Source organism: Kogia breviceps, chromosome 4 (genome assembly GCF_026419965.1).
Source record: "Kogia breviceps isolate mKogBre1 chromosome 4, mKogBre1 haplotype 1, whole genome shotgun sequence".
Classification (NCBI taxonomy): Eukaryota; Metazoa; Chordata; class Mammalia; order Artiodactyla; family Physeteridae; genus Kogia; species Kogia breviceps.
In genome coordinates, this window is record NC_081313.1 from 40,015,972 (window position 1) to 40,043,469 (window position 27,498).

General features: G+C 41.0%; 1 protein-coding gene across 1 annotated transcript in view; it reads left to right on the forward strand.

The window, feature by feature from the left end:
* ITGA2 (integrin subunit alpha 2) overlaps nt 1-27,498 on the forward strand; it is a 106,804-nt gene that overhangs the window by 23,357 nt on the left and 55,949 nt on the right. Inside the window, exons 2-3 of the mRNA XM_059062987.2 lie at nt 2,910-3,030; nt 26,634-26,743. Of these exons, the coding sequence (XP_058918970.1) occupies nt 2,910-3,030; nt 26,634-26,743 (231 nt within the window). The remainder of the gene's footprint in view (nt 1-2,909; nt 3,031-26,633; nt 26,744-27,498) is intronic.

The following is a 27,498-nucleotide window of genomic DNA, read 5'->3' on the forward strand; positions in this document are numbered from 1 at the left end:
CTTCAGACGATAAGCGCTGTGATATTGGGGTAATGATGGAGAAGGATGTTGCTGGTAGAGGAGTGAGGGGAGGTCTCTACGAGAACAACAGAAACTTGAGCAAAGACTTAAATGGTGAATAGGTGGCGGGACACAAATACCGAGTGGGAAGAGTGCTGTAGGCAGTGGGTCAAGCCGCTGCAAAGGCCATAAGCAGAATGAACTGGATGTGTTCAAGGGACAGAAGTAGAGCCAGTGTGGCTGGAACATAGTGAGCAAGGACAGTGGTGGAAAGTGAAAGTCACCAGATACACAAGGGCCAGATCATGAAGGGCTTTTGAAACTGTGGTAAGGAAATTGGATTTTATTCTCAGACATTCAGGTATTTTAAGCAAAGAGATGAAATGATATGATTTACACTTTTAACTAATAGTTTATATATGTATGTATATACACATGCATATATATATGTATACACTTAGTATATACATATAAGTATGTATACACACATTTGTGCATATATGTAATAAAATTTAACTGCTACGTGATAAAATGGGCTCCATCGTGATTTCATGTCATGCCATGATCTGCCAAGGTCTAATTAATAGGGAAAAAAATGAGGTTATTATATATATGACCATATGTGGTCTTTCTAGCAAAAGATCTTTTAAAAGAGGAGACAGTGTGATATCACCTCCCCAAGCTTTTACTAGTTTGTTAGATAATTGGTAACGTATTTAAATAGGATTTATTGAGTTCTGCACTATGGGGTAAAGTTAAACTGTTGATTGGAAACACCACTATTCTGAATGTCAGTTCTGGTTCTCTGCTTACTTTGCTACATTATTTTCGTTTGCATTTTATTTCCTGAAAAGTATAAAGAAGCAGTGGTGCATATCAAAAATAGATATTAAGGAGAAAATTTGCAAATGTGAAGCTGTGTAGATTTTGCTACAGAGTATTTGAAAATTATGATTTGTCCTTATCTTCCTGGCAGCACATTTATTTCTAAAAAAATAATAGTGAGCTGAGCACTCTTGAGTGAACAAATCCGCAGTAGAATGATTTTGGCAGGTAAAGGGGCATGTCAACTACTTTAAGTCCCCAAAGTTTCATCACTGACCTCATTATTCCTTTGGAGCACATTTCAGAATCTGTCCCCAGAAGTACACGGGCATAATGGAAGAGCCAACCCTTTTCCTCCATCCTTTCGATCCCTGAAACAATAAATTTATGAAATACTGTGCACTTTCAGCAGCGTGGCCCAGAAAGTGGGTTATTCCTTTGTGAAAACACATATTAATGGAACTTTGATGTCAGTTTTGAAAAGTCCACTCTGCCTTCGGTGTCTGCTAAGGCAACTACTGATCTCCAACAGTTTGAAGCCTGTTTCCATCTCCATAGAGAAAGTTGATATCCACACAACCTTCTTTCTCTAGAATGTAGTATGACCAGCATTAATGCTATCATTGTCAAAGGGGAGACTTCATCAACCTTACTCTTTCCCCTCTTGCCCTTCCCGTCACAAACAAGGGGTTTTTTTGTTTGTTTGTTTGTTTGTTTTGTGGTACGCGGGCCTCTCACTGTTGTGGCCTCTCCCGCTGCAGAGCGCAGGCTCCGGACGCGCAGGCTCAGCGGCCATGGCTCACGGGTCCAGCTGCTCCGCGGCACGTGGGATCCTCCCAGACTGGGGCACGAACCCGTGTCCCCTGCATCGGCAGGCGGAGTCTTAAGCACTGCGCCACCAGGGAAGCCCCACAAACAAGGTTTTTTAAAAAGGTCTATCCAGGCTTTATCCTATCAAGGACTTTGTTGTTTTTGAAAATGAATATCATTTCTCTAACACTCAAAAAGAAGCATCAAAAAGCAAAACCACGTTTGCAGTTCCTGCTGGAATAAAAGATATGACCCCTTTCCCTTACATTTTCATCCTCAGGAATGATCCTTTTTGAAAAAAATGATACAATTTTCAAGCAGCTGTGATTTTTTTTTTTTTTTTTTTACCTCCTTTGATGTAGTCAGCAATGATTTTTCAACAGACATTTCATATAGAGTTCGTGTCAAGATCTTCAGGGAGATTCAGAAGAAATAGAAGATAACCTTCCAACCCTGCCCTTGGGTGGTTTAGAGTCTTACATTAGGAAGGACAAATAGAACTGAAGTTACTTAATCCCTAGAGGTAATATGTTGTTTAAGAGTTCAAGCTCTTCAATCAGACAGCCCCGTGTTCAAATCCTGCCCTTCCCTTATCACTTTCTACCCGTGAGACACACTTATCTCCAAGAACCTCAGAAATTTCTGCAAAACAAATATAATATTAGCAATCAGGGAATTCCCTGGCTGTCCAGTGCTTAGGACTCCACGCTTCTGTTGCAGCGGACACAGGTTTGATCCCTGGTTGGGGAATTGAGATCCTGCAAGCCGTGCTGTGTGGCCAAAAAAAAAAAAAAAAGCACAGTCATATTTTAGGATTGCTATGAAGATGAATGAAATAATGAATCATGGAAGTAAAGTACTTGGCATGGTGTCAGGGCCCCAAATTAGTACTTAAAAATCAGTAACCGCAGGCTTCCGTGGTGGCGCAGTGGTTGAGAGTCCGCCTGCCAATGCAGAGAACACGGGTTCGTGCCCCAGTCCGGGAAGATCCCACCTGCCGCGGAGCTCCTGGGCCCTGAGCCATGGCCGCTGAGCCTGCGCGTCCGGAGCCTGTGCTCCGCAACGGGAGAGGCCACAGCAGTGAGAGGCCCGCGTACAGCAAAAAAATAAATAAATAAAAATAAATCAGTAACCACTATTTCTCGGTAAACATTGATAAAGAGAATAATTATTACTTAAAACACTTTTTTAAAAAAGTGGTCTTGGATAATTATATTACAAACTTATATTCACAAATTGTAAATAAGGACTACGGTTTTATTTTTCCTTCATAGGCATTTTAAATTGCTGTGTGGCGTACAATGTTGGTCTCCCGGAAGCAAAGATATTTTCTGGTCCTTCAAGTGAACAGTTTGGCTATGCAGTGCAGCAGTTCATAAATCCAGAAGGCAACTGGTAAGAATAGTCTCTTCTTTATGACTTCAGTAAAAGCACTAAATAAATTTAATATTTGACTACAATTGCTTGTTCAGATTGGTGCACGTATATGTTATTAATGGGTAGTCTTCAAATATCCTTAAATGAAGGTCTTTTCTTTGGGAGTAGGTAACTCTCAGATTATGGGATGGCATAAAGGTACTTTTTTTTAAACCTAGATAGAAAATTTTCTATAAATATTCCATAGTAAATTCATAATACCAGATTTTGACCATTTGATGGTAGATAGAGAAATTGATTTGTCTTACTTTCTCATTCTGTAAACTGGTATCCATTAGGCTTTGTAAATGCTCAGCTGGCTAGTGCTGCCGCTGGACCATTTCTAGGTGGTAGAATTGTTCCCTAAATTTTCTCCTTCAGCAAAGCTTTGTCTACTGGCTTCATTCTAAGTCAGAGTTCCCTGCTGCAGGTGACAAAGGGTCCTCACAAGCATTCATGCTCCCTTTTGAAGCAGAAGGCTCCAGACAGATCCCTAGCTCATCTAGAACTCTTTCCCATGAATAAATGGGCTGTTGTTGGCTTATCAAGTAAGGGCTATCATTTATACCTGTCAACTAAAAAACGTATTCACCACCTAAAAGTTGAGAGTTATGTTTTATCCGGTGGGAAATTTTAGGACTTCAAGCCCTGGAGGCCGCATCTTAAGTAACCCTGAGAGAACTGCTCCCAGGAGGCGAGGGGGGGAGCCAGGATATGTAAGAGTTTTGCAACAAAGGGCAGGTAGTCTGAACGTCAAAAGATGACTGTTCATTAAAGAAAACCAGATATGTCACGTTAAAGAATTGAGTGTTTTTCTTTGTATGGGAAGATGCAAGAATCTGAACTCACTGAAATCATTCCTTTGATGTGCCCCTCAGCTATCTGGGGCCAGTATCCTGTGTTTTCATACCCTGAGTTTCCTCAGGGCTCACCGAAGGGAGTGGCCGCTGTCTGTTTGTTGGCTGCCAGGTGGCAGGTATTCTTTCCTTCCTGTGCCCTCAGGGCTCACCAGCTCCTCATCGGCTGTGGCTGCAATGCTGATGATTGTGGCATCCTTTGCTTACTGATAATGGCAGGCAACAGTCCATCTATCATACCCTTTTCCCTGTGTGAACGTATGTCTGGTGCTCTAAAAAATGGAATGTAAAGAAACACTCAGAATCCAAATTATCCACAGTTTGAAGTGTGCCTGTCTGTATGATGGGGAAACAAAATGAAATGATCACTCGTACGGGTAGTGTGTCACAGAAGGCATCTTGGAGGAGGTGAATCATGAAGTGGGTCTTAAGAGTGGAGATGAACAGGTGGGAGAATATTGTTAACTCATTCCTGCTTCAGAGCTTCGGTGCACACGCTTTTCTCCTGGAAGGGACAGTCTTCCCAAGATTTTGGTTCTTATTTCTCAGTTTTGCTCAAATGCCTCCTGCTCAGAGAGACCTTTCAGAGCCAGCCTGTCTGAATTAGCACTTCACAGCACCTCCCAGTCACTCTCTAGCCTTTTATGTTGGTTTATTTTCTAAATAGCAGTTATTACTGCCTGAAATTATCTTTATATGTTTACAGGCTCATAATGCATCTTCTGCTCTATCTCCGAGGATAGGGACATTGCTTTGTGCACTGGTATGTGCTCAGAACCCAGAGCGGCACCTGGCATCGAGTAGAGGGGTCACTAATTACTTGTTGAATTACTGAATGAAAGTCCTAGTCCCCACTGATTCCCCCGAGGTAGTCTACAAAGCGATCTCTAGCAGACAGACTTACGTAGGCGCTGAACAAGACCTTCAGATGCACTCCAGTGGTCCACTTCCTAAGTATGGCCTTGCTGGGGACAACCTGGCATTAAACATGAGGTTATTCTTTTTAAGTAACAGTTTTTCTGGGACAGAGAAAGAGGCCCCATTAGCAATAGATGCTGTTGCGGATGATAAGTCTGTCAAGGATTGTAGGCCACTCAAGCACTGGCCACACTGCAGGTAGGAAGTTAAGCCCAAAAGGGACAAAGTTGACAGCAACCTAGCAGGCAGAGTCCTCGCAAAGTGAACCCTATCTCCCTTCTCTTTCCAGGACTCCCTCTAAGCATACAAAGCATTGCTAAAAGACAAATATGTTATAACAGTTTATGGTGAGATTCTGGTGCTGATAGGGTTATGTCAAGACCAGGGATACCAGGCATTTCTAAATCCTGCCTTGACCTTCTGGAAAGATACATAAACACAAGACAATGGTTAGTGGCCAACAAGGTAGCACTCTACTATTGGCTGGGCTGGTGCTTTTAGCTCCAGTATAGAGCTTTCTGGTTAGATGTAGTATGAGGCTTATTGAGGCCTTCCTTCCCTCAAGCCTCTGTATAACCACCAGCTGGTATGTGCATACCCCACCCCCAGGAAGAAGGGAAGGGAGCGTCTTACCCGAGGGCTACAGCCTGTGAAGGTGTGAAGCAGGAAGGAAAGAGAACAGAAGTTGGCCTCGCATGCCAGCCTGGGTCCCTCACTGATCTGGCCTTGTAACATCCAAGTCATGGACGTGATTTTCTAACGCACCACAGGCTGGATGCTACGTGAGGTGCCGGAAGTACAAAACATAGACCTTGACTTGAAGGCGCGTGGAGTCGAGTCAGTGAGGAAGATGGATGTGCAGAGCAGGCCGTCGCGAATAGTGCCAGAGACATAAGTGCCAACCCCATAGTTAAGAGCATTTGTGTTCCTTTAGTGTCACTTGCTATATTAACTTACCATTAAAAGCTCATTTTCAGAAAATGAAGCTAAATTTTCAGAAAATTTAGCTTTCTAAAGAAGCTAAATTCTTTAACGTGACATATCTGGCTTTCTTTAATGAACAGTCATCTTTTGACGTTCAGACTACCTGCCCTTTGTTGCAAAACTCTTATATATCCTGGCTCCCCCCCTCGCCTCCTGGGAGCAGTTCTCTCAGGGTTACTTAAGATGCGGCCTCCAGGGCTTGAAGTCCTAAAATTTCCCACCGGATAAAACATAACTCTCAACGTTTAGGTTGTGAATACGTTTTTTTTTTTTTTTCCTGGTACGCGGGCCTCTCACTTCTGTGGCCTCTTCCGTTGCGGAGCAGAGGCTCCGAACGCGCAGGCTCAGCGGCCACGGCTCACGGGCCCAGCCACTCCGTGGCATGTGGGATCTTCCCGGACCGGGGCACGAACCCGTGTCCCCTGCATTGGCAGGCGGACTCTCAACCACTGTGCCACCAGGGAAGCCCTGAATTCGTTTTTTAGTTGATAGGTATAAATGATAGCCCTTACTTGATAAGCCAACAACAGCCCATTTATTCATGGGAAAGAGTTCTAGATGAGCTAGGATCTGTCTGGAGCCTTCTGCTTCAAAAGGGAGCATGAAAGCCTGTGAGGACCCTTTGTCACATGCAGCAGGGAACGCTGACTTAGAATGAAGCCAGTAGACAGAAACCAAGGCCTGGGGCACTAAAGGGCCAGGGTTCCTTCCATCCTGACCTCTCTCACTAGGTGGCCCTGCCAAGGTTCCTTGCTCAGAGGTCAGGGATGAGCAGGATCCAGGTGAGTGGGCTTTCCCGCTCCAGTGCTGGGGTGGCCGGGAGGGACCAGCAGCGTTCACAGTCCTGCAGCTCAAGGAACATAACACGAAACTTGGAATCCAGAATTGTCTGTTTGCTTTGGCAATTGGCACTGTGCCCTTCCCCACTCCTAATTTATGACAATTGCACAGACATTATGGGAGTAGCAGATGTGGGAAAGACTGTTTGAACATTAACTTTTCTTCTGATACTAATCAAGTTAACTTTGGGCACAGAAAGTGATATTACTATGAATTTCTTTAATAAACTGTGAGTCTTTTTCCCTTAGACTTTATGTATGTAATACACACTCACACACATATCCCTTCAGTTTTTCTACTCCCTACTGCCTGTTGTGGAGCTGCTGTCTTGGCAGTTTTCCTCTGCTCGCTTGGACTTTCTTTACAGTCTAGTCTGTCTTGTTGAGCCCCGACTCTATCTTTCAGCCCTTTCCTGCCTTCTGACAACTCGCTTAGAGCTCTAGTCTGCGTTTTCTTAAATCACACTCCACTCTTTTTAAAGTACAACTTTAGCTGTTCCATATGTCCCATTTTTCTAAGAATTTATAGGCATATTTTGCACTGGGATCTAAAAGATTTTAACAAAAGAATCTTGACTCCTTTGCTAGTTTTATTGATTACACTTTTATTACACTGTGGACTTTTATTCTAAAAACAGTAGTAATACAGCTTTGCAAATGCTTGAAACTTTCTCATGGTCTCACGTGAGCTGGATGACTTTAAAAGCAGGATTACCTCACGAATAGAGCACCTGTACGCAAAGCTGTGGTCTCTTCTCCCCTGAGTGAGACCCACAAAGGGTCATCCCACTTTGGAGCCCTCACTTTATACACCGGATGTTTGAATGTAGGTGATGCAATCCTTATCACAAACAGTTACTCAAAGGATTGTGATATGTTTAAAGTCATTTCCTGGAAGCTTGTGGTGATATGCACTCTTTCTGTTTGTCTCATCTGAGGGCCTGTCCCAAGAACCGTTTGAGCTCATTATATGACTCAAAAACCTTAGGACACTGCAGTCACTTGTGTGACGAGGACTGTCTGGGAATTGAGGGTATTTCCGGTTGTAGAAATGTATTTTCTTGTTCTAGTGAGGACCAGTGCATGCTTGTTCTTTAAGAGGACAAATATAATGAACAAGTGCCATGGCCAAAAAAAATACTTCCATCTATATATAGTATAGCTTTTACTTTTTATAAATTTGTTTATTTTATTTTATTTTGGCTGCATTGGGTCTTCATTGCTGCGCATGGGCTTCCTCTAGATGCATCAGGCGGGGGCTACTCTTTGTTGAGGTGCATGGGCTTCTCATTTGCGGTGGCTTCTCTTGTTGTGGAGCACCGGCTCTAGGCACACGGGCTCAGTGGTTGTGGCCCGTGGGCTCAGTAGTTGTGGCTCGTGGGCTCTAGAGCACAGGCTCAGTAGTTGTGGCGCACGGGCTTAGTTGCTCCATGACATGTGGGATCTTCCCGGACCAGGGCTCGAACCCATGTCCCCTGCATTGGCAGGTGGATTCTTAACCACTGAGCCACCAGGGAAGTCCCCGTTTTTACTTTTTAATTAAGAAAAATTGTAGTAAAGCATTATGTGTGTTACACATATAACAGATTGTACAAAATATCTCTTGTAGAGAATTTTAGATAAATAATAAAGAAGTAACATTCAATTCGGCAACAGACATCCAAGATTATGTCATATAGTGCATTGGTAATACCGATACTGGTAAATTCTTTGCCAAACACATAATACTCACGATTACTCTTTAAGAGCTTTGTCAAATAATTACCCATTTTACAAATGAGAGGACAGGAGTGAGACTTAGAAAGCTTTATTAGTTTGCCTAAGTTTACAGAGCTAAGAAGTAATAAGCATAGGGTAGATTAATGCAAACAGAGGTGAGGTGTTCCAAGTGGACATATTTTTATAAGTAACCAAGGAAGAAAGTGGCAGAATGTAATTGGCATTTATAAAAAATATTTAAATATAATTTTCATATAAACTATATAAAGTAAGACAAACTTCATTTAGCATTTTGAATGAAAAATTGTTACAGAACAGGGTTGCCTGGGTCGACAGTTCCCATTTGTCTTTTCATTCTCTCGTAGACAGGGCCTTGTCGTGTAAGTCAAGACCCAGAACAGAAGGGTTTTACCCTCGGCTGCCCCACCACTAGCTGGGTGACTTTGGGAAAGTCACACAACCTCTCTAGAGCACAAAGAAAATGCCATCCTGACCAAACCAGAAGTTTTTAGCACCTTGTGAGAGAATAAGAGTAAAACACTTCAAAAAACCAAACTACTGTGCACATATGAGTTACTCTCATTAGCTCCTTGTAAAAATGTACAGGAGGAAAATCAGGATTTTCAATAGCTAGTTCCTCCCCACCTCCCTCCACTGCCTCATCCTCAGCCATTTCTCATCTGTCACGGATTAGCTTTGGTCCATTTCTCGTCCTTCTTGGCCAAGGATGCTCTTCTGATCCCTCTTCCGAAATAATCATGTCTTTGTCTTTCATTATATAGCCTTTAAATATTAGCCAATATCCTCCTTTATGTCTCTTTCCAAAGGTAAAATTCTCTTGACTTTAAGGTTTTCCTGGTAGTGCCATTTAACATGCTTATGTTGCTTATTCACAAGGTTTTATTTTTATTTTATTTTAAATCCATGACATATGTATTCCTTTTTGTTCTTCCATTACATTTTAGTTATTTTCACCAACTTCTAACTTAGTCATATTTTTGATTCTGCAAAGGCATTAGAAGTCTGACTGTAATATATCCTCGGACTTTTAAGTTTAAAAAACTTACTGTTAACATTTTTATAACTAATTATCATGCTACTGTCATGTACTTAAACCAACACTATTAATATAGGCATACAAAGTGGCGTGTTTCCTATACAGCAATGACTTTCCCTTGGCTGGCAGTGGGGGCAGTGTAAGTAGGGAACCAAGTACCTTTTAGACCCCCATGGACCACTCTAGTGTTGATTCACCTACCTTTATCACATCATAGTTGTTAATTTTTTTCCTCTAAGTTAAAGTTATCTTTATGGCTAAATTTTAAAAATGGTTTGCATTATAGTAGAAAGGGCACTTGAAATGTTCCCTGCTCTGGACACAAATTTGTATGTGTGCCCACAAACATAGGGACACACATACATGCCCATATTCTGTGACTTGCATGTGGAATAGATCTGCTGCTCCAGAGTATCTGGAGACCTTCAGTGATCTGTGAAAATCCTCTGTGCCTCGCTAGCTAGTCTTAGCATTTTAAGCTTTCCTCTGTGTTAATGCCTGAATGTCTGTTTTTAGAATGAGTTCATTCACGATGGTGCCGGGACTCACACACACACACCTTCCTGGTGGCTACTTGTCTGAAACTTCTCTATCCATCAACTCTGTCTGAGGAAGGACCTGGTAAATGCTAAGTGGCACAGGTGGAACCTATTTGTTAATTTGCTTAGGGCCCAGGTGACAGGACAACAGTGAGTAGCTCTCCTGGAAGAGTTCTAAGTCAGCTTAATACGACAGAAAGAATTGGAGGTTTGGAGTGAAAGGGCATAGGTGCAGATCTAGACTTTGCTGCCAATCAGACAGAGTCAGTATCTTTATATGAAAACAGGAGTAGTTATAATATTTTATCTCACAGAGTATTTATAAGGATCAAAGAAGATTCTTATAATAAAATAAAGGATAAAATGTGCTTTATAAAATGTAAAGTAGTTTACAAATATGGTTGCTTTTCCAGTTCTTAGCATTGATAGCCATCTGCCAAAGCACCTATTTAAAAGATACTATCTCATGGGCTTTGATTTATAAAAATGTGTGACCTTAAAAGCATTCCTTTCCTCCCCGCCAGGGCACAAGAATGTGGAATTTATACCATCACAAGGCTTTAAATTGACTATTTTGGCTTTTGAGTTTAACTTCAGGAAAACTGCATGTTGGATGAGTCAACGTTAACAGAATCAGTTTTTATTCATTCAATTGCTTCCACTGCAAAAGCTAATTTCCAGGATTTTTGTGAGACGGAACAGTAGGCTTAAGATGTTCTCGCAATAATGAAGTCGGTGGACTTCACATTGGGGAACTGAAAGACTTTGAGGGTGTAGTCAACCCACTATTTGAGGGGATGTAAGTCTGAGGCAGCATAATGAGGCCAGGAGACTAAAATTGCCTTTCAACATATGCCAAAGAGTTTAGCTATTAAATTTATAATTGCGGGCTTCCCTGGTGGCGCAGTGGTTGAGAGTCTGCCTGCCGACGCAGGGGACACGGGTTCGTGCCCCGGTCTGGGAAGATCCCACATGCCACGGAGCGGCCGGGCCTGTGAGCCACAACTACTGAGCCTGTGCGTCCGGAGCCTGTGCTCCACAACAGGAGAGGCCACAGCAGTGAGAGGCCCACGTACTGCAAAAAATATATAAAATTTATAATTGCAGTGTTTCCCAGCCAAGAGCTAAAAATGAACTCTCTTACCCGTCTTCTCCCTTCCTAGAGATGTGAAGTCTTACAGGTGGATTCTTCCCATCACCAGCTCCTTTTATGTTCCAAGCAGGTAGCCATATGGAACTCACCGGACTCCTTGTGTTCTCAGTGGCCTGGAACTAAACAATATAAGGGACAGTATTTATATTTATAAGCTGTAGGCTTTGAAATTTCTCATCTTAATGTGGGTATTATGTATAGTAAGCTTCTAATGCCAGACAAAATACCACCATGGATGGCTGATAGACATCTCCAACTGAAAACACCTCCTCCTGAACTCCTGAGCTTCCCTTACCTCAAAATCTTGCTCTACTGACTGTATCCCCCTTATCTGAAGATGGCCACTCAGTTGCTTTTAGTTCTAGCTGAAAACCTTGGGGTCATCCTTTGGATTTTTTTATTATTATTATTCAAAAACTAACCTCTCAAGAAGTCCTGCTGGCCCTACCTTCAAAATATATCTGAAATAAGGACACTTGTCACCACCTTCCCTTCTGCCAGCCCCGTAGGAACCTGGCACCTCTTGCCTGTATTATCCCAGGTGCCTTCTAAGCACTTCACCTGTTCTGCCTTTACCTCCATGCAATCATTCTCAACAGAGAAGCCTTCAAAATCCTTCTGAAATATGTCAGATCATACCACTACTGTGCTCAAAACACTCCAGTGACTTTCTTTCTCATATTTCAGTCAGAGGGAAAGCTGAGTCCTTACGATTTCATACAAGGCTCTACATGATCTGGGCCCATTACCAACGTGACTTCATCACCTACAATTTCCCCCTTGTGTATTCTGGTCCAGCCACAGGGCTTTTGCACTTGCTGTTCCCATAGCCAGGACTACTCTTCCACCAGAGTCTTGCGGTTTTAATCCTTTCCCTCTGTCTACTCTTAAATGTCACCTCAGTGAGGCTTTCCCTGGCCCTCCTAATAAAGATTATAACACCCTCCACCTCACGCTCCTAACTTTATCCTCCTTACTTTTCCCATAAAACACTGATCACTATCACCGTATATTTTACTTACTTATTACACTTATTGTCTGTCTTTTCCCACTAGAATGTAGCCTCTGTGAGGCCATAAATTTTTGACTGACTTACTCTCTAATATCTCCCCAGTGCCTAGAATTGAGTCTGGCACACAGCTGGCCTGGCCACCAGGTACAGTGTCACAGGTTGTATACTACACAAGGCCAGGGCACACCATGCATGTGGGAATGGTACTCGCTAGAACTGTGCAACATATCAGCCCCCTAAGATATTAAAAAACATTTATTGAATCAAATAAAACATGCTTTGCCCTAGTGTCAGTATTTTTAAGTGCACCTCTGTCCATAATCTCTGGAAAAGTCTCTAGTATCGAAGGAATGCTTGGAGAGTTTAGAAAATCACAGACCAAAGGAAGATATTTATAACAGCCCCTGGATTGTGGGTTTAAAACTACCTACACCGCCGTAAATACTGTTTACTAACTAAACAAAGTATTTTGAATTCCACTGGAGGTGGGCTATGTTTTGGAACTCTATATAATCACTATTTTCCCACAAGATAATTGAACAGTAAGTGTTATTTTAAGTAGTTTTGGAAGAATTCCTAGTTTCACTGTAGGAAAAGAGGAGTTTATATATTGGGATTTTGTTTTGTTTTGAGAATCATCACACACGACTGTTCACGCAGCTCTTTGTCTGGTCGTGATTAAATTAAATCTGTAACTTCAAAGAGGCTTTGCCACATTTCAGCATGGTTTACCTACCAACGTATCCTATTCCCCACCTTTATAACATTCTCTCCTGGCATGTTTCTTCCTGCTACAGCTGATTACATAAAATTTTATAGATAAATATATCTGCCTCCCTCATCTTTCTGTCTGATTAATTTGAGAATGTCACAGTTCCCCCGGAGTAACCATGGGTGATGTCATAGCCTTTCTTTGTGAGGGTGAGTTGTCAGGAACAAGGATTTCACTAGGTGCAAGGGAGGAGGAGAATGTACTGGAAACACTGCCAATAAAGGAGGTGAGCAATGGTTTTACAAACATTCTCTGTAGTCATTAGTATGACCTGTGACTTCCTACCTACTAATGTGGTTCACAGTATTTAAAGAATGAATCATACACGATGAGGGCATCCTTGCTGTTCTTCAGCAGTCACCAAAATGGTCTGGTTTGCCTCTGTCCTCCATTGTTTTGTGTTAAGAGTTCAATATGGCATAATGCTGACAGGGATTTATGTGTTCTGTGTGAGAATCTCAGGTCCTTTCACAAATTTCTTGCTAAGGGGCACACAGCTGCACAGTTGCTTGCCTTCTCTTCTTCCTTTCTGATGAATGGGGTTGGGGGGTAACTTTCATGGTGGTGGTGGAGATGTCATCATCTCCCTGAGCCTCGAGGTTATCAAATCATGAATTCTGGGAGGGGATAGGAGGAGGTGGGGGGAGAGTGTCCAGGGAATGCTTAGTCGATAGGAAACAGCAAGTGGCCTTTTGAGCTTTCTCACTGAGAAAACAGGTAGCTAGTGATGCAGCTTTGAGGAACAAAATGGTTAAATTTTAGGTGAGAAACACTAAACTTTTGTTTCTCAGTGTGTTTCTCTGGAATATGCTGAGGGTGGAAGGGAAAGGTGCACAGTAGAAGCCGCTCAAATGACCACATTTGGGACCATCTGAACATACGCTGTTCTTCCCTGTCTGTAAACAGTACACCCCCCATCTCAGTAGGTGTGGCCTGACCCTCAGGTTCCAGTTCCTACTCCTTGATGATTCTGGAGCCCAACCCATCTGTTCAGACAGTTTCCCCAACCTGGGCCCTTTGCCAGGCCTTCTTGCTACTAATAGGAAAGAGAATAAATAGCCTAAGGGTCAAGAGCTTGGGCGTCAGAATCAGTTATGCTTGGCTCTCACGACCTAGGTGAATATGAGCAAGTTGCTCATCTCTCTGTGTCTCAGCGATTCTGTATGGAAAATGGAGATAACGTAATCTCAGACTCGTTTTGCACAGGAAGTTAATAATGTTCGGAAAGCCTCTCATTCAGTACCAGCTGTTGTAAGATTTGCTGTAATTAATATCAACTCCCAGCATGTAAAGGGGCAAGGCCACACTTCCTATTATAGTTTCTTGCTATCAGGTGCTATGTTGTTCCTTACAGACTCCTCAGGCAGCTTTTGTTTAAAAAATAAAGACACAAGTTAGACGCATCATGGATATGTGGAGGCTGAATCAGGAACAGCAGAGAGAACAGTAACCATATAATGCTTTCCTCTCAACTTGGTGGAGTTTTTTCATCTCTTCTTGTTCGTCTGTTTTTTCTTCAATTTGGACAGAATGAAATGCTCCTCAATAAAAACAGAACTAAAAATTTTCTACTCAACTTTTCCTCAAGCAAGAGAATTCTCTTAGGTAATAATGTAGAATCAACACAACATTGTAAATCGACTATACTCCAGTAAAAATTTTTTAAAAAAAATGTAGAATCATCCATTCGTTTGTTCACTTGTGTTTTCATTCATTTGTTCAACACCTAGTCACTCAGTGCTATAGTCTCAATTCCTAGTCCCCATGGACTTTTCCTCTCTAGGGGGGATTTAGTCAGGAGGCAAGCACTTCCAGGGTAACATGATGAAAACGTGGATAGGGAAAGCTCAGAGGCTATGAAAGTCTTCAGGAAATCTACCTTGCTCAAAGGTGGAAGAACCAGGTGACTTCCTGGAAGAAGTGCTTGTCTAATGGGAGACATAACTAATGAGCAGAGTTTCCCAGCCAGGGAACAGCATGTGTGAAGGTTTAGAAGCAAGAAGAACTCGGCTCCTCCACCAGATCAGAGTCTAATGACTAAAATACAGAATTTCAGGAATGTACCAGGAGAAAACAGGGCTGGAAAAGTAAGCAAGGGCCAGATTATCTCTTTCTTTCTTTATTAAAGAAATTTTTATTGACATATAGTTAATTTATAATGTTGTTAGTTTCAGGTGTATAGCAAAGTGATTAAATATATATGTGTGTGTGTGTGTGTGTGTGTGTGTGTGTGTGTGTGTGTGTATGTATATTCTTTTTCAGTCTCTTTCTTTCTTAAATTTTAAGATGTAGCCTGCACACAAAGATCAGAGGTAATACTGTGTAGTTCCACTATGGAATGAAGACCAGAGATTTGTACAAATGGAGAAAAATCGAGCTGCTGGAAGATAGATTTTACAATACAGAGTCTTTATAAGTTCCTAACTTCCTCTGAGTTGTCATGAATTTGAAGAACATCAGATATGTTCAAACATGCACTTCAAATCCTGCTCTATGATTCTCTCCCTCCATTAAAGTGAATATTGGGACTTACTAATAGCCAACATTTCAATTCCTATTCCTATTTGTATTTCAGGTATACAGATTGTGGTTCACAATTTTTAAAGGTTATGTTCCATTTACAGTTATTATAAAAATTGACTATATTCCCTGTGTTGTACTATATATCCTTAATAGCTTTTTTATTTTTTTTATTTATTTTTTTTTATTTATTATTTTTTTTTGCGGTATGCGGGCCTCTCACTGCTGTGGCCTCTCCCGCTGCGGAGCACAGGCTCCGGACGCGCAGGCCTAGCGGCCATGGCTCACGGGCTTAGTTGCTCCGCGGCATGTGGGATCTTCCCGGACCAGGGCACGAACCCGTGACCCCTGCATCGGCAGGCGGACTCTCAACCACTGCGCCACCAGGGAAGCCCATAGCTTATTTATTTATACATAGTAATTTGTGCCTCTTAAACCTCTACCCCTATATTGCCCCTCCTCCCTTCCCTCTCTGCACTGGTAACCACTAGTTTGTTCTCTGTATCTGTGAGTCTGTTTCTTTTTTGTCATATTCACAAGTGTGTTTTACTTTTTAGAGTCCACATAGAAGTGATATCATACAGTATTTGTCTTTCTCTGTCTGACTTATTTCACTAAGCATAATATCCTCCAAGTTCATTCATGTTGTTGCAAATGGCAAAATTTCATTCATTTTTTATGGCTAAATAGTATTCCAGTGTGTGTGTGTGTGTGTGTGTGTGTGTGTGTGTGTGTGTGTGTGTGTGTGTGTATACCACATCTTCTTTATCCATTCATCTGTTGATGGACACTTAGGTTGCTTTCATATCTTGGAAATTGTAAAAAATGCTGCTTTGAACGTTGGGGTGCATATATCTTTTCAAATTAGTGGGGTATTTTTTGTTTTTGTTTTTTTTGCCAGATAAATATCCAGAAGTAGAATTGCTGGGTCATATGGTAGTTCTATTTTTAGTTTTTTGAGAAACCTCCATACTGTTTTCCATAATGGCTGCATCAATTTACTTTCCCACCAAGAGTGTACGAGGGTTCTCTTTTCTCCACATCCTCACCAACATTTGTTATTTGTGGTCTTTTTGATGATAACGATTCTGAGAGGTGTGAAGTGCTATTTCATTGTGGTTTTAATTTGCATTTCTCTGATGATTGATGATGTTAAGGATCTTTTCCATGTGCCTATTGCCCATCTGTATTTCTTCTCTGGAAAAAGTTTATTCAGGTCTTCTGCCCTTTTTTTTTTTTTAAACATCTTTTTTGGAATATAATTGCTTTACAGTGGTGTGTTAGGTGCTGCTGTATAACAAAGTGAATTATCTGTACATATACATATATCCCCATATCTCCTCCCTCTTGCATCTCCCTACCACACTCCCTATTCCACCCCTCTAGGTGGTCACAAAGCACAGAGCTCATGTCCCTGTGCTATGCGGATGCTTCCCACTAGCTATCTATTTTACATTTGGTAGTGTATATATGTCCATGCCACTCTCTCATTTTGTCCCAGCTTACCCTTCCCACTCCCCGTGTCCTCGCGTCCATTCTCTATGTCTGCGTCTTTATTCCTGTCCTGCCCCTAGGTTCTTCAGAACCATTTTTTTTTAAGATTCCATACATATGTGTTAGCTTATGTTATTTGTTTTTCTCCTTCTGACTTTCTTCACTCTATGACAGACTCTAGGTCCGTCCACCTCACTACAAATAACTCAATTTCGTTTCGTTTTATAGCTGAATAATATTCCATTGTATATATGTGCCACACCTTCTTTATCCATTCATCTGTCAATGGAAACTTAGGTTGTTTCCATGACCTGGCTATTGTAAATAGTGCTGCAGTGAACATTGTAGTACATGACTCTTTTAGAATTATGGTTTTCTCAGCGTATATGCCCAGTAGTGGGATTGCTGGATCGTATGGTAATTCTCTTTTTAGTTCTTTAAGGAAGGAAGCTCCATAGTGGCTGTATCAATTTGCAGTGCAAGAGGGTTCCTTTTTCTCCACACCCTCTCCAGCATTTATTGTTTGTAGATTTCTTGATGATGGCCATTCTGACTGGTGTGAAGTGATACTTCATTGTAGTTTTGATTTATATTTCTCTAATGATTAGTGATGTTGAGAATCATTTCATGTGTTTATTGGCAAACTGTATATCTTCTTTGGAGAAATGGCCGTTTAGCTCTTCTGCCCATTTTTGGATTGGGTTGTTTGTTCTTTGATGTTGAACTGCATGAGCTGCTTGTAATCCTTTGTCAGTTGCTTTGTGTGCAAATATTATCTCCCATTCTGAGGGTTGTCTTTCGTCTTCTCTATGGTTTCCTTTGCTGTGCAAAAGCTTTTAAATTTCATTAGGTCCTATTTGTTTATTTTTGTTTTTATTTCCATTTCTCCAGGAGGTGGGTCAAAAAGGATCTTGATGTGATTTATGTCATACAGTGTTCTGCCTATATTTTCCTCTAAGAGTTTTATAGTGTCTTACATTTAGGTCTCTAATCCATTTTGAGTTTACTTTTGTGTATAGTGTTAGGGAGTGTTTTTTTTTTTTTTTTTTTGGTGGTACACGGGCCTCTCACCGTTGTAGCCTCTCCCGTTGCGGAGCACAGGCTCCGGACGCACAGGCTCAGCAGCCATGGCTCACAGGCCCAGCCGCTCCGTGGCATGTGGGATCTTCCCAGACCGGGGCACGAACCCGTGTCCCCTGCATCGGCAGGCGGACTCTCAACCACTGCGCCACCAGGGAAGGCCTTGGGAGTGTTCTAATTTCATTCTTTTAAATGTAGCTGTCCTGTTTTCCCAGAACCACTTATTGAAGAGGATTTCTTTTCTCCATTGTATATCCTTGTCTCCTTTGTCAAAGATAAGGTGACCATATGTACGTGGGTTTATCTCTGGGCTTTCTATCCTGTTCCATTGATCTATATTTCTGTTTTTATGCCAGTACCATACTGTCTTGATTACTGTAGCTTTGTAGTATAGTCTGAAGTCTGGGAGCCTGATTCCTCCAGCTCCATTTTTCGTTCTCAAGATTGCTCTGGCTATTCGGGGTCTTTTTTGTTTCCATACAAATTGTGAAATTTTTTGTTCTAGTTCTGTGAAAAATGCCAGTGGTAGTTTGATAGGCATTGCATTGAATCTGTAGGTTGCTTTGGATAGTAGAGTCATTTTCACAATGTTGATTCTTCCGATCCAAGAACATGGTATATCTCTCCATCTATTTGTATCATCTTTAATTTCTTTCATCGGTGTCTTATAATTTTCTGCATACAGGTCTTTTGTCTCCTTAGGTAGGTTTATTCCTAGATATTTTATTCTTTTTGTTGCAATGGTAAATTGGAGTGTTTTCTTAATTTCACTTTTAGATTTGTCATCATTAGTGTTTAGGAATGCCAGAGATTTCTGTGCATTAATTTTGTATCCTGCTACTTTACCAAATTCATTGATTAGCTCTAGTAGTTTTCCGGTAGCATCTTTAGGATTCTCTGTGTATAGTATCATGTCATCTGCAAACAGTGACAGCTTTAATTCTTCTTTTCTGATTTATATTCCTTTTATTTCTTTTTCTTCTCTGATTGCTGTGGCTAGAACTTCCAAAACTATGTTGAATGATAGTGGTGAGAGTGGGCAAGCTTGTCTTGTTCCTGATCTTAGTGGAAATGGTTTCAGTTTTTCACCATTGAGGACGATGTTAGCTATGAGTTTGTCATATATGGCCTTTATTATGTTGAGGAAAGTTCTCTCTATGCCTACTTTCTGCAGGGTTTTTATCATAAATGGGTGTTGTATTTTGTCAAAAGCTCTCTCTGCATCTACTGAGATGATCATGTGATTTTCTCCTTCAGTTTGTTAATATAGTATGTCACATTGATGGATTTGCATATATTGAAGAATCCTTGCATTCCTGGAATAAACCCCACTTGATCATGGTGTATGATCCTTTTTTTTTTTTTTTTTTTTTTTGTGGTACGCAGGCCTCTCACTGTTGTGGCCTCTCCTGTTGCGGAGCACAGGCTCCGGACGCGCAGGCCCAGCGGCCATGGCTCATGGGCCCAGCCACCCTGTGGCATGTGGGATCTTCTCGGACTGGGGCACGAACCCGTGTCCCCTGCATCGGCAGGCGGATTCTCAACCACTGCGCCACCAGGGAAGCCCGGTGTATGATCCTTTTAATGTGCTGTTGGATTCTGTTTGCTAGTATTTTGTTGAGGATTTTTGCATCTATGTTCATCAGTGATATTGGCCTGTAGTTTTCTTTCTTTGTGACATCTTTGTCTGGTTATGGTATCAGGGTGATGGTGGCCTTGTAGAATGAGTTTTGGATTGTTCTACCCTCTGCTATCTTTTGGAAGAGTTTGAGAAGGATAGGTGTTAGCTCTTCTCTAAATGTTTGATAGAATTCGCCTGTGAAGCCATCTGGTCCTGGACTTTTGTTTGTTGGAAGATTTTTAATCACAGTTTCAATATCAGTGCTTGTGATTGGTCTGTTCATATTTTCTCTTTCTTCCTGGTTCAGTCTCAGAAGGTTGTGCTTTTCTAAGAATTTGTCCATTTCTTCCAGGTTGTCCATTTTATTGGCATATAGTTGCTTGTAGTAATCTCTCATGATCCTTTGTATTTCTGCAGTGTCAGTTGTTACTTCTCCTTATTCATTTCTAATTCTATTGATTTGAGTCTTCTCCCTTTTTTCCTGATGAGTGTGGCTAATGGTTTATCAATTTTATTTATCTTCTCAAAGAACCACCTCTTAGTTTTATTGATCTTTGCTATCATTTCCTTCATTTCTTTTTCATTTATTTCTGATATTATCTTTATGATTTCTCTCCTTCTGCTAAATTTAGGGGTTATTTTGTTCTTCTTTCTCTAATTGCTTTAGGTGCAAGATTAGGTTGTTTATTTGAGTTGTTTCCTGTTTCTTTTTTCTTTTTTTTTTTTTTTTTTTTTTTGCGGTATGCGGGCCTCTCACTGTTGTGGCCTCTCCCGTTGCTGAGCACAGGCTCCGGACGTGCAGACTCAGCAGCCATGGCTCACCGGCCCAGCCGCTCCGCAGCACGTGGGATCTTCCCAGACCGGGGCACGAACCCGTGTCTCCTGCATCAGCAGGCAGACTCTCAACCACTGCGCCACCAGGGAAGCCCTGTTTCCTGTTTCTTAAGACAGGATTGTATTGCTATAAACTTCCCTCTTAGAAGTGATTTTGCTGTATCCCATAGGTTTGGGGTCGTTGTGTCTTCATTGTCATTTGTTTCTAGGTATTTTTTGATTTCCTCTTTGATTTCTTCAGTGATCACTTGGTTATTAAGTAGTGTATTGTTTAGCCTCCATGTGTTTGTATTTTTTACAGATCTTTTCCTGTCATTGATATCTAGTCTCATAGCCTTGTGGCTGGAAAAGATACTTGATACGATTTTAGTTTTCTTAAATTTACCAAGGCTTGATTTGTGACCCAAGATATGATCTATCCTGGAGAATGTTCCATGAGCTCTTGAGAAAAATGTGTATTCTGTTGTTTTTGGATGGAATGTCCTATAAGTATCAGTGAAGTCCATCTTGTTTAATGTATCATTTAAAGCTTGTGTTTCCTTATTTATTTCCATTTTGGATGATCTGTCCATTGGTGAAAGTGGGGTGTTAAAGTACCCTACTCTGATTGTGTTACTGTCTATTTCCCCTTTTATGGCTGTTAGTATTTGCCTTATGTATTGAGGTTCTCCTATGTTTGGTGCATAAATATTTACAAATGTTATATCTTCTTGGATTGATCCCTTGATCATTATGTAGTGTCCTTTTCTCTTGTAATAGTCTTTGTTTTAAAGTATATTTTTTCTGATATGAGACTTGCTACTCAAGCTTTCTTTTGATTTCCATTTGCATGGAATATCTTTTTCCATCCCCTCACTTTCAGTCTGTATGTGTCCCTAGGTCTGAGGTGGGTCTCTTGTAGATAGCATATATACGGGTCTTGTTTTTGTATCCATTCAGCCAGTCTGTGTCTTTTGGTTGAAGCAATTAATCTATTTGCTTTTAAGGTAATTATCCATATGTATGTTCCTATTACCATTTTCTTAATTGTTTTGGGTTTGTTATTGTAGGTCTTTTCCTTCTCTTGTGTTTCCTGCCTAGAGAAGTTCCTTTAGCATTTGTTGTAAAGCTGGTTTGGTGGTGCTGAATTCTCCTAGCTTTTGCTTGTCTGTAGAAGTTTTAATTTCTCCATCAAATCTGAATTCGATCCTTTCTGGGTAGAGTAATCTTAGTTGTTAAGTTTTTCCCTTTGATCACTTTAAATATGTCCTGCCACTCCCTTCTGGCTTGCAGAGTTTCTGCTGAAAGATCAGCTGTTAACCTTTTGGGGATTCTCTTATATGTTATTTGTTGGTTTTCCCTTGCTGCTTTTAATATTTTTTCTTTGTATTTAATTTTTGATAGTTTGATTAATGAAGTATCCTTGTTCCTCTTTGGATTTTTCCTGTATGGGACTCTCTGCACTTCCTGGACTTGATTGACTATTTCCTTTCCCATATTCGGGAAGTTTTCAACTATAATCTTTTCAAATATTTTCTCAGTCCTTTTCTTTTTCACTTCATCTTCTGGGACCCCTATAATTCGAATGTTGGTGTATTTAATGTTGTCCCAGTGGTCTCGAAGACTGTCCTAAATTCTTTTCATTCTTTTTCTTTATTCTGCTCTGCAGTAGTTATTTCCACTATTTTATCATCCAAGTCACTTATCTGTTCTTCTGCCTCAGTTATTCTGCTACTGATTCCTTCTAGAGAATTTTTAATTTCATTTATTGTGTTATTCATCATTGTTTGCTCTTTAGTTCTTCTAGGTCCCTGTTAAAACGTTTCTTGTATTTTCTCCATTCTATTTCCAAGATTTTGGATCATCTTTACTGTCATTACTCTGAAATCCTTTTCAGGTAGACTGCATATTTCCTCTTCATTTGTTTGGTGGGTTTTTACCTTGCTTCTTCACCTGGTATGTATTTCTCTGTCTTCTCAGTTTGCTTAACTTACTGTGTTTAGGGTTCCTTTTAACAGGATACAGGTTCATAATTCCCATTGTTTTTGGTATCTGCCCTCAGTGGGTAAGTTTGGTTCAGTGGGCTGTTTAGGCTTCCTGGTAGAGGGGACTGGTGCCTGTGTTCTGATGGCTGAGTCTGGATCTTGTTTTTCTGGTGGGCAGGAGCACGTCCAGTGGTGTATTTTGGTGTGTCTGTGACCTTATTATGATTTTAGGCAGCCTCTCTGCTAATGGGTGGTGTTGTGTTCCTGTCTTGCTAGTTGTTTGGCATGGGATATCCAGCACTGGAGCTTACTGATTGTTTAGTGGAGGTGAGTCTTAGCATTGAGATGGAGATCTCTGGGAGAGCTCTCACCGATTGATATTATGAGGCGCCAGGAGGTCTCTGGTGGACCAGTGTCCTGAACTTGGCTCTCCTACCTCAGAGGCTCAGGCCTGACACCTGGCTGGAGCACCAAGACCCTGTCAGCCACACAGCTCAGAAGAAAAGGGAGAAAAGAAATAAAAAAGAAAGAAAGAAAAAATAAAAATAAAGTTATTAAAATAAAAAATTAAAATAAAATAAAATAAAAAGAGGAACCAAACCAAGAAACAAATCCACCAGTGATAACAAGCACTAAAAACTATACTAAAAAAAACATACAGAAAGAACCCTAGTACAGATGGTAAAAGCAAACCTATACAGACAAAATCACATAAGGAAGCATACACAATCACAAAAAGAGAAAAAAAAAAAAAAAAAAAAAAAAAATATATATATATATATAAAAAGGAAGAGAGCAAACAAATCAATAAACAAATCTACCAATGATAATAAGCTCTAAATACTAAACTAAGATAAATATAAAAGTAGAAACAAATTAGGCACAGAAAGCAAACCCCAAGTCTACAGTTGCTCCCAAAGTCCACCGCCTCAGTTTTGGGATGATTCGTTGTCTATTCAGGTATTCCACAGATGCAGGGTACATCAAGTTGATTGTGGAGATTTAATCCGCTGCTCCTGAGGCTGCATGGAGAGATCTCCCTTTCTCTTCTTTGTTCGCACAGCTCCTGGGGTTCAGCTTTGGATTTGCCCCTGCCTCTGCAGGTAGGTCGCCCTTTGGCATCTGTTCTTCACCCAGACAGGAGGGTGTTAAAGGAGAAATGATTCTGGGGCTCTGGCTCACTCAGGCCAGGGAAAGGGAGGGGTACGGTAGTTATAACTGGTATGCAGGGTGAGCCTGCGGTGGCAGAGTCCGGCAAGACATTTCAACAGCCTGAGGCACACTGTGCATTCTCCCAGGGAAGTTGTCCCTGGATCACGGGACCCTGGCAGTGGTGGGCTGCACAGGCTCCCAGGACGGGAGGTGTGGATAATGACCCATGCTTGCACATAGGCTTCTTGGTGGCTGCAGCAGCAGCGGTAGTGTTTCATGCCCGTCTCTGGTGTCCACGCTGATAGCCGTGGCTCATGCCTGTCTCTGGAGCTCGTTTAAGCGGTGCTCTGAATCCCCTCTCCTCGCACACCCTGAAACAATGGTCTCTTGCTTCTTAGGCAAGTCCAGACTTTTTCCCAGACTCCCTCCCAGCTAGCCATGGTGCACTAGCCCCCTTCAGGCTGTGTTCATGCAGCCACCCCCATTCCTGTCCCTGGGATTTGACCTCCGAAGCCCGAGCCTCAGCTCCCAGCCCCCACCCGACCCAGCAATTGAGCAGACAAGCCTCTCAAGTTGGTGAGTGCTGGTCAGCACTTATCCTCTGTGTGGGAATCTCTCCACCTTGCCCTCCGCACCCCTGTTGCTGCGCTCTCCTTTGTGAGTCTGAAGCTTCCCCCGCTGCCCACCCTCCATCCCCACAAGTGAAGGGGCTCCCTAGTGTGTGGAAACTTTTCCTCCTTCACAGCTCCCTCCCAGAGGTGCAGGTCTGTCTCTACTCTTTTGTCTCTGTTTTTTCTTTTTTCTTTTGCCCTACCCAGGTACATGGGAACTTTCTTGCCTTTTGGGAAGGCTGAGGTCTTCTGCAGGCATTCAGTAGGTGTTCTGTAGGAGTTGTTCCACATGTAGTTGTATTTTTGATGTATTTACGGGAGGGAGGTGATCTCCACGTCTTACTCCTCCGCCATCTTGAAGTTCCTCCCTCCCTTTTTTTTTTGATATTTTTTTTCTTTGATGTTGAGTTGTATGAGCTGTTTATATATTTTGTATATTAACCCCTTATCAGTCTTATCATTTGCAAATATTTTCTCCCATTCAGTAGGTTGTCTTTTTGTTTTGTTGATGACTTCTATAGGCAATATTTTAACAGGTAAATTAGGTAAAGTATCTGCTCAGAAGAAGACAAAAACTTTCAACTCTAACCTTAATCAAAGTTAGCTGTTTTAAAGTATTCTAGGAACTTCCCTGGTGGTCCAGTGGTAAAGAATCTGCCTTCCAATGCAGTGGACGCATGTTCAATCCCTGGTTGGGGAACTAAGATCCCACATGCAGCCGGGCAACTAAGCCCTTGTGCCCCAACTACTGATCTTGTGTACCTCAACAAGAGAGCCTGCTTGCCGCAAACCACAGAGCCCACACATCCTGGAGCCTGCATGCCACAACTAGAGAGAGAAAACCTGCACGACACAACTAGAGAGAAGCCCACATGCTGCAATGAAGAGCCCATGCACTGTAATGAAAGATCCTGCATGCCTCAGCAAAGATCTCATGTGCCAGAACTAAGAACTGACACAGCCAAAAAAATAAAGAAAATAAATAAATAAAATGAATATTCAAAAAAAGTATTCTAGAATGCTCTACAAAATATTAGTTTGAAAATAATTGTATGAGATGAATAAGGGGAGAAGACTATTACTGAATCATTAACTGTCTTCCAAAATAATCTGTATTTTCCTCTTTCCATGATTGTTCATGATGTTCCCTCTGTTAAGAATGCTGACTACCAGCCTCATACTTTGATGTCCATTTTTGCTTCCTTAGACCATTTTACTTTTTTTCAGGAAGGGGAACTTATTCATATCTTTCCACTCGTTTGTATGATTATTATTTTACTTGTTATGTATTTTAAACAGTTTTACTAAGTTAGTTGAAATGTACCTTAGACTTTTTTATCCACTGTAGCACTTAATTGGGCACATGTTGTTTAATCAATAATGTTAAAATATTTAGACAGAAGCCTCATGAAAGAATTTAAGTTTCATAGTTCAATAATCTAATCCTTCCCAACCTTGACAAGGAAAAAATGTTGAGTCAAATATGCTTCCTTAGTCACTGGATGCTGCTCAGTAATTAACCTACAGGCATTTCTAAAGATCAGGCTGTTACATGGACTCTTTCTGTCCATTCTTCTGTGGCCAAGTGAGTGGTTCTACAGGGAAATGCATAGTCTCTTACTGGAAAAACTCTGTAGGAAGTGAACTAACCAAAGGGAAGATGTTAGCACCCGTCTCTGACCTCAGTATTCTGTATTCCAGCTATAAACATGATACACATAAGGAGAGCCCCACAGTACACTTGCTCTTTATTTTTGCTGAGGATTCCCTTATATAGACAGTAAGCATAAAGCCACTTAGATAGCTCATCTGCTCCCTAAATAACATATAAAAGTGCTTAGGGCATAGAAAGCACTAGACAAATGTTAGTTTTCACTTTAGCTTTTCATATCGTTTCATTCTTTAGAGCTATGCTGACCAAAGAGCCACTGGCCACCAATGGCTACTGAACATTTGAAATATTACTTGTCCACATTGATATGTGCTCAAAATATACACACTGAATTTCAAACACTTAGTATGGAAAAGGATGTCAAATAGCTCATTAATAATTTTAATATTGATTGCATGCTAGTGTGGATATATTGAGTTAAATAAAATATATTATTTACGTTAATTTCACCTGTTGCTTTTTTGTTTTATTAATGTGGCCACTAGATAACTTAAAATTACATATGTGCCCACATTTGTGGCTTGCGTTATATTTCTGTTGGACAGAACTGCTTTAGAGAGACCTCCCAGGTGTGTGGCAAGACAGCTGTACTGTAGATGTTCATCAAGGATCTTGATCAGCTAAGAGGAAAAGAAGGAGAGCAAATTATAGCTGAGCAAATAGAAACTGTTCACTTATTAAAAATTGAAATTAATTTTTTTTTACTGTTTTGTGGTCAGCTTTATCTTTAAGAAACTATAGCTAACATTTTATGTCTAATGGAAAATAAAATCCCTATTTCTAGGTTACTGGTTGGTTCACCATGGAGTGGCTTTCCTGAGAACCGAATGGGAGATGTGTATAAATGTCCTGTTGATCTATCCACCACTACATGTGAAAAACTGAATTTGCAAAGTAAGTTATAATTAGCAATGTGATTTTTTTACACGTAACAAAATCTCTTTTGTTATATACCCAGCTGAAAAATAACAAAACAAATCATAGTTTTGTGTTTAAGGAATATTGACAGCTTTTGTTGCCTTTATGTCTGTAGTCATATGGGGCCCAACTGTATTCAAATTTCCAACACAGTTTGATGACCTAATTAAGTAAGATGGATGCATGGGAAACGTGCTGCCTCCTCGGCCATCTACCCCCAGACTGTGGACCAGTTTCCACCGACATGTAGGATTATTTTGCTGGTTACTTATAGAAATCTGAGACTATCCATACTTCTCTCCTTGTCAAAACAAACCATTAAGTATAGAAACATCAGTACTAGGGCTGATTTTGTGGGTGCTGAGGAACACTCTATTTCTGGTCATGTCTAAATGATTTCATTCTACTAAAAAGATTCACAATTTGGAATTCTTTGTAATTGTTTGCAATTGCTGTTTTAATTATCCACAAAAGTAGACTTCTGTTTCCAGAATTTAAGTAGTGAAAGAGAATTGGGAAAATAGTTTGATAAGGTAGCAGGGTTAAGAGACAATTTTTCTAATAAAAAAGAGATGATCCTATTTGTAGGGAGAGTGGAAGGAGGCAATAAAAAGGGAGTGACTACTGGTCAAGAATAAAATTAACTGGATGGAATTAATGTCCCTGGTACCTGGGAAAATGAGTCTTAGGAAGAATGCTCTCTTCTCTGAAACACAAAGGAAAGAGAGAAG